Source organism: Salvelinus sp. IW2-2015, unplaced genomic scaffold (genome assembly GCF_002910315.2).
Source record: "Salvelinus sp. IW2-2015 unplaced genomic scaffold, ASM291031v2 Un_scaffold1627, whole genome shotgun sequence".
Classification (NCBI taxonomy): Eukaryota; Metazoa; Chordata; class Actinopteri; order Salmoniformes; family Salmonidae; genus Salvelinus; species Salvelinus sp. IW2-2015.
Genome location: NW_019943045.1, coordinates 145,045 through 153,084, shown reverse-complemented (window position 1 = coordinate 153,084; position 8,040 = coordinate 145,045). Strand labels below are relative to the sequence as shown.

At 44.4% G+C, this 8,040-nt stretch overlaps 1 protein-coding gene across 2 annotated transcripts; it reads left to right on the top strand.

Annotated features, from left to right (window-relative positions):
• The first annotated feature begins 399 nt into the window (after window positions 1-399).
• On the top strand, window positions 400-8,002 carry LOC112071513 (plasminogen activator inhibitor 1-like). Of its 2 annotated transcripts, none has more exons than XM_024138960.1 (8): window positions 400-555; window positions 2,116-2,354; window positions 4,823-5,047; window positions 5,308-5,502; window positions 5,864-6,163; window positions 6,493-6,579; window positions 6,834-6,917; window positions 7,197-8,002. In XM_024138960.1, the coding sequence occupies exons 2-8, from the start codon at window positions 2,117-2,119 to the stop codon at window positions 7,232-7,234; spliced, it is 1,167 nt and encodes a 388-aa protein (XP_023994728.1). In that variant the 5' UTR covers window positions 400-555; window position 2,116; the 3' UTR covers window positions 7,235-8,002. The 2 variants fall into 2 exon arrangements, with proteins under 2 accessions (XP_023994728.1, XP_070295520.1); XM_070439419.1 differs by having other exon boundaries at window positions 400-561.
• The last annotated feature ends 38 nt before the right edge of the window (window positions 8,003-8,040 follow it).

Sequence of the window (8,040 nt, the reverse complement as noted above, 5' to 3'; positions counted from 1 at the left end):
ACAATGGGAGCTCCAAACTCCCCTGAGTAAACAGCATGACTGAACCTACCCCCCCCCCCCTCTCTCTCCCCAAGTGCAAAAAGAAACAAAGTGAAAAATGTGCCTGAGTCTCTGTGTGAGGTAGAGAGTGATAAAGAGGACAGATGTGAGTGTGTGTGCCCGAGTGAGAAAGAGAGAGAAAGCATGTGTGTGTGTGTGTGTGTGTGCGTGTGTAACAGCCTCGCTAGGGAGTAGAAGCCTGTCCAGGCAGTAAGGGATGTCGACCTCATAGTCACAAGTAACTTCCTCTCTGCACATGTCTACAGGAACGGGGCCTAGAGGGAAGAGGGAGGGGCCTAGGGAGTCATGCCGCTAGACTACGCTATATAAAGCAGTAGCACTCTCTCACACACACACACACACACTCACACTCAAATGATGCTTCTCTAACAACTCACAGGGAAAAGACTGAAAGACTGAGCTATTACTATTCCAGCAACTCTCAAGCAACTCAAGAGCTACATCAAGCTAATCGTCATCAAGTTCGTCTACATCTTTCAACACTTCAACTTCAAGGTAAGAGTGAGTTTATGATTATATTCTTTAGATCAAATGTTAAAGTTGGAAATATTCCCATAAGGCAAACTTAGTCTTGTTTTCCATTTGTTATTATTATGAAACAAATCACCAAATGGATACATATATTGTCTGTGTGCGTCACTAAACAAACTTAGAGGTTGTAACAATTGCACTGCAAGTTGCATACAGACAACATGTTGTATGAGTCGATATCTGAACCCTGAACTTCTGGGGGGAAAAAACACTGTATATTTTCAAATTCTACAACAGAAATGTGTGTTTAAAGATGTATGAACTCAAATGACCACCGCTGCWCTAAAAGCCTTGAGGGCAAAATAAACCATTCTGTTTCAAATATGTTTTATTATGAAGCATTATGGTCCAAGTATACAATTAAACAGTCTGATTAAGAAGCATCTTTTTTACATGTATGAAAACAAATATAGGACAACAAACAAATGACAATAGCATGCAAAGTTGCACCCCAATAAACACTTGTTCAATTCTGTTTCTCTTTCTCTCCCACACACTCACTTTCTGTCTGTCTGTCGCTCTCTCTCTCTCTCTTCATCTCTTTCTGTCTCTCTCTGTGTGTGTGTGTGTGTGTGTGTGTGTGTGTGTGTGTGTGTGTGTGTGTGTGTGTCACGCCAACATGTCCAAGGTTGGCACCTGGGCCTTGTCTCTTGTTTTGTCTCACCCATGTCTGTACCACAGTAAACCAATGCCAGGGTCACTGTGCCATGGTCTGTTTTCCATTGAGAACCAGGGTTGTATTCATTAGTAGACACCGTAGCAAAATGTTTTGCTACAGAAAACAAAGATGTTTCTTATTGGTCAATTTGCTGCGAAGTCCCTCCCTGTTTGAGTCAGTTTTCTACCATTTGCTGCCTGGTGAATATGACCATATAAACTATTTTGATTTACTATCCTTCATCCAGAAGTGTGGTTACATACCTCTGTCTGTGATGTCTGTACTGGTCCGGTGGAATAGAAAATATCTTTGAAGGTTGCCCAACAAGAAACAGATTTAGCTATAAGCACACAGTGGAATGCTTTTTAAAATGGTTTTAAATTCTAATGGCCAGTAAGCAGAAACTGTGCCAAATAGTTTATGCAACTGAGACCGAAACGGACCTGTGTATTTGTAGAGAGCATACGATTTTAACAACTATGCTTTTAAGTAACCCCTCAGGTAACACTCTTGCACGTACCGCAGCAATGCATCTGACGGATCTGTTCATCTTTGATCTGTCTTTCTTTGATCCTTCTGTCATTTGACCCATCTTTCTCCCCTGTCCTCTCCCAATTTCCCTATACGCAATATTGTTGAATCTCTATAATTTCACAAATCTCTCTCTCCTCGCTTCCCTCTCTCCTAGGATTCTTTATCTTTGTTCTTGTTCAATCTTCCCCATCTCCCTACAATGCTTTACCTGTATACAATGTTGTTAGATTCCTTTAACCCTCTCTCCTCCTCCTTTGCCCAGGATGCTTTGCCGTTAGATAATGTTGTTAGAGCTGTGTACCATTCCACTCATCCCTCCTTCCTCTCCCCAGGATGCTGTGCCTGTACGTGTGCTTCTTCCTCAGCCTCGCTGGAGCGGCCCTCTCTAACCTCCAGGAGAAACAGACAGACTTTGGGATGCGGGTCTTCTCCCATGTGGCCCAGACCTCCAGGGGCTCTAACTTGGCCTTCTCACCCTACGGCGTGGCCACCATCCTGGGCATGGCTCAGCTGGGCGCTGGGGGCAACACCCTGAAGACACTCAACGCCAAATTGGGCTTCTCTCTACAAGGTAAGGGTGGACTGTTTTGTAGACTCTTACCACAGCTGTTATGTATAATGACATCAAATCAAATCAAACTTAATTTGCCACGTGCCAAAAACAACAAGTGTAGACTTTACTGTGGAAATGCTTACTTACAAGCCCTTAACCAACAGTGCAGTTCAAGAATAAGYAAATATTTACCAAGTAGGCTATATAAAATGTAATAATAAAAAGTAACACAATAAGAATAACAATAACGAGGATATATACAGGGTGCACCGGTACCGAATGAGTGTGCAGGGGTACAGGCTAGTTGAGGTAATCTGTACATGTAGGTGGGGAAGAAGTGACTATACATAGGTAACAAATAAACAGCGAGTAGCAGCAGTGTACAAGAGGGGGAGGGGGGTTGTCAATGTAAATTTTCCAGTGGCGAATTTTATGAATTATTCAGCAGTCTAATGGCTTGGAGGTAGAAGCTGTTGAGGAGCCTTTTGGTCCTAGACTTGGCGCTCTGGTACCGCTTACCGTGTGGTGGCAGAGAAAACAGTCTTATCACCTGGGTGACTGGAGTCTCTGACAATTTTATGGGCTTTCCTCTGACACCACCTATTATATAGGTCCTGGATGGCAAGAAGCTTGGCCGCAGTGATGTACTGGGACATTCGCACTACCCTCTGTAGCACCTTACGGTCAGATGCCAAACAGTTGCCATACCAGGCGGTAATGCAACCAGTCAGGATGCTCTCGATGGTGCAGCTGTAGAACCTTTTGAGGATCTGGGGGATCATGCCAAATCTTTTCAGTCTCCTGAGGGGGAAAAGGTTTTGTCGTGCCCTCTTCACGACTGTCTTGGTATGTTTAGACCATGATAGTTCGTTGGTGATGTGGACACCAAGGAACTTGAAACTCGACCCGCTCCACTACAGCCCCATCAATGTTAATGGGGGCCTGTTCGGCCCGCCTTTTCCTGTAGTCCACGATCAGCTCCTTTGTCTTGCTCACATTGAGGGAGAGGTTGTTGTCCTGGCACCACACTGCCAGTTCTCTGACCTCCTCCCTATCGTTGTTGGTGATCAGGCCTACCACTGTTGTGTCGTCAGCAAACTTAATGATGGTGTTGGAGTCGTGTTTGGCCACGCAGTCATGGGTGAACAGGGAATACAAGAGGGGACTAAGTACACACCCCTGAGGGGCCCCAGTGTTAAGGATCAGCGTGGCAGACGTGTTGTTGCCTACCCTTACCACCTGGGGGCGGCCCGTCAGGAAGTCCAGGATCCAGTTGCAGAGGGAGGTGTTTAGTCCCAGAGTCCTTAGCTTAGTGATGAGCTTCGTAGGCACTATGGTGTTGAACGCTGAGCTGTAGTCYATGAACAGCATTCTCACATAGGTGTTCCTTTTGTCCAGATGAGAAAGGGCGTTGTGGAGTGTGATTGAGATTGCATCATCTGTGGATCTGTTGGGGCGGTATGCAAATTGGAGTGGGTCTAGGGTATGTGGGAAAATGCTGTTGATGTGAGCCATGACCAGCCTTTCAAAGCACTTCATGGCTACCGACATGAGTGCCACGGGGCGYTAATCATTTAGGCAGGTTACCTTCGCTTCCTTGGGCAGAGGGACTATGGTGGTCTGCTTGAAACATGTAGGTATTACAGACTCGGTCATGGAGAGGTTGAAAATGTCAGTGAAGACACTTGACAGTTGGTCCGCGCATGCTTTGAGTACACGTCCTGGTAATCCATCTGGCCCAGCGGCTTTGTGAATGTTGACCTGTTTAAAGGATTAGTCACGTCGGCTACCGAGAGCGTTATCACACAGTCATCCAGAACAGCTGGTGCTCTCATGCATGCTTCAGTGTTGCTTGCCTTGAAGAGAGCATAAAAGGCATTTAGCTCGTCTGGTAGACTCGCGTCACTGGGCAGCTCGCATCTGGGTTTCCCTTTGTAATCCATAATAGTTTTCAAGCCCTGCCACATCCGACGAGCATCAGAGCCGGTGTAGTAGGAGTCAATCTTAATCCTGTATTGATGCTCTGCTTGTTTGATGGTTCGTCTGAGGGCATGGACGACGTCGTCAATGCACTTATTGATGAAGCCGATGACTGAGGTGGTATACGCCTCAATGACAATGGATGAATCCCGGAACATATTCCAGTCTGTGCTAGCAGAACAGTCCTTTAGTGTAGCATCCGTGTCATCTCATGCAACTACATAGGGTAGTTGCATGAGTTTTGCAAAGTGAGACAGATGGTAGACTTGGCTTTGTCTAAACAATGAGGCCTTGACAATAACATAACTCCAGGCTGACATAGTCAAAACAAAAAGAGCCATCCTAGCCGGCGACTAGCAACATCCACACTTTCTCACCATCTCTATATACAATTGTTACTCATTCATTCTCTCATTCTTTCCATTCCACTTCTCCTCCTTCTCTTCCTCTCCAGCCTTTTTTGTACTTTTAATCATAAATTAAAATCAATGATTCCTCTCCTCCAGAGCGAGGGATGTCACGTCAGCAGCGTCTGCTACAGCAGAACCTCTCCAGTGAGGAGGGAGTGGAGCTGGCCAGTGGCATCATGGTAGAGAAGAAGATGGCTCTGGAGAAAGGCTTCAGGAGGCGGCTGGGGAAAGCCTTCCAGACCTCCCCTCACCAATTGGACTTCTCCAGGCCAGACCAGGCCCTGGAATTCATCAATGCCTGGGTCTCTGACCACACCGCAGGTGAGATACAGTAGTATAGTATTGGCTCATACCTTCACTGTCATGCCCATCATCACATATTGCAAGTGTGCAATTTGTTAAAATAGATGAAGTTGTAGTAGATATAGCAACAACAATGCATACAACACAACCAGTGACAGACAGAGAGGATACAAGTTGCTTGTTTTCTCCAGAAAATCTAATTCTTTGTGGGATGAGACAGATTTATAATCAAAACCAACCTCCCTAACACTCTCTTTCCTCTCTTCTCTCTGCTCCAGGTACCATCCCTTCATTCCTGTCGTCCGGTGCTCTGACCGACGAGACTCGCATGGTCCTACTGAACGCTCTGAACTTCCAGGGGTTATGGAAGGTGCCCTTTGACCCCAAGATGACGGAGGAGAGGCTGTTCCATTGTGCCAACGGCAGCTCTGTGCCCGTACCTATGATGAGGCTCACACACCGCTTCAACTACGGTGGGTACCTCAGGATGTTTTTCAAGTGTAGAATTTTCCCATGAGACATTTTTACATCCCCTTGACATGAATACATCCTCTCTTCTTTTTAAATACTTTAGAAGTTAACTTAGAATACCTCATTTTGGGCAGAATCCTAACATGAGATCTGTAAAMGTAACTCAAGTTTTCATGTCTTCCATCGATATTATTTACACCCATTTAGTTAGGACTTGGCCCTTAAGGCATGCATTCTTCAAAAGTGATTKAAACGAGTCCGCCACAGCCCAGCAGCCAGTGTTTAACACAGTCATGACTACAAGTACTACCTCCACCAATCAAACTGAAACTAATCCAACCTCTCCTCTCTTCTCCTCTACAGGTGAGTTCGTGACCCCCGACGGTGTGGACTATGATGTCATCGAGGTTCCGTATGAGGGCGAGTCCCTGAGCATGCTGCTGGTCACCCCCTTCGAGTCCGAGAGGCCAGTAAGCGTGCTCAGTAGCGAGCTGACCACCAGACGCCTGCAGCAGTGGAGAGAGGAGCTGAGGAGCGTCAAGCGTCAACTGGCTCTGCCCAAGTTTACCCTGGACACTGAGGTGGATCTGAAGTCTACACTGACCAGTATGGGGTTGGGGGACATGTTCAACCTGGCCAAAGCAGACTTCACTCGCATCACCAGTGAGTACCCTACCATTCATCACTTAGTAATTGGTGTCTGAAGTGGCACCCTATTCTTTATATAGTGCACTACCTTTGACCAGGGCCCYGGCCTCTGGTCAAATGTAGGGCACTATGTAGGGAATAGGATTGGTTCTGTTGCAATATCCACACTACTAGCATTTCACTTTAGAATMAAGGAATGTATTGGGCATACGTTCTGTGGTATGAAAGTATGGACATTGGAAAGTGACAGACTTGGTCCTGTGTTTAGCACATGCAGAATACTGCATATTTCTCATTCTTTTTAGACAGCTAATCTAAACTCCCTCTCTTTATTTCTCTGCCAGCTGAGGAAAGGCTGTGTGTGTCCAAGGTTCTGCAGAAAGTCAAGATTGAGGTGAACGAGAAGGGAACCAAGGGATCAGCTGCCACAGGTACATTACAACACCAATACTTATTCCTGATGATTAAACCAATAGTATAAAGAAGTGTTTTGACTTGTCTTTTATACAGATGTACATAAAGACAATACATTTATGATGAATTGATGATAGTATAGGATGCAGAGTTGTGTTTTGACAGTGCTTGTTATACGGATGTACATAACAATAATTAACTGATGTTAAAGTGATGTTACTTTACAGAGTTGTGTTTTGACTGTATTGTCTCCTCTCTTTGCCCCTTACAGCTGCTATTATGTTCTCTCGCATGGCTGTAGAGGAGATCACCCTGGACAGGCCCTTCCTTTTCCTCATCCAACACAAGTCCACAGGTGAGTTTCCTCTAATGTGCCTACACCACCATCTATGTTAAAAACAACATCATGTTAGCCTTGGTTATCCAATGTCTCAAATCACCACAAGTCTAGCTAGCTGTGCCCTTTTTATATAAGTGTGTACACTTTCAAGTAGGTTCAGGGGAAGTCCCGCTATTTTGTCCCTGCATATACTGTATGATCTTGTATGGAATTCTCTTTGTCCCTCAGACACTTTGACATACTTCCTACCTTGTTCGTCCTCTAATATAAAATATGTTTGTTTTCCCCTCCCAGGTGCTGTACTGTTCATTGGTCAAGTCAACCAACCCTAGCAACACTAACAGACCAATATACCAGAGAGGAAGAAGCGAAGCGAGAGGAATAATGGCCCAAAATCTGTTTTCTCCAGCGAGGAGTTTTTGTATGGAGGTCAATGAGAGTGTCAAATTTGGTTAACAAAAAAATGAATGGCTTATTTTCTACATGTGGCTTATTTGATCTAATACATGTTTCTTAATGCTTAGGTTGTTACGAGTGTATTGATATAAATATGACAGACGACATCCCGGCAACTTTGAGAAAAAACACTTTATATCGGAGTTGTGACTGTTTTTCACACGCATATCTGCCCTCCCATTGGCTAGCTAGAATGGTCCCACCTGATCTTGCCTCCTCCCGACTGCCTTCCATTTTTMAAGAGATTTACTTGAGTATCTGGTCAATATAATGGARAATCTGTGCTGATATACAACAACCATGAACATTTCTTTCATTCCATTGACAGGGACACCTGTCAATCAACTTGCTACTGAAACTGACCATGAATAGTTAAATCTATGACCTGGACAATAACTGTAACTTAAATGATCCTTAATCTGTATATTACCAAATTGGCAAAATGCATATATTTTGATAAGTGAAAGTTTATATATATATTATTTGCGCTGATGGGATATGTTTTTTTATTTGTGAGCAATGGGTATGGTTGTTCATGCCTGATATTGATATGAAGGGAAAATTATTGAATGGGTAAGATGTATTTTTATTTTGCTGTTGACTTTTATTGTCTGTAATGCTCTGTTTGTTCCGACAAGTCGGYTTTTTGCAGTATTTATATATTTATTAAAATGAAAACTTA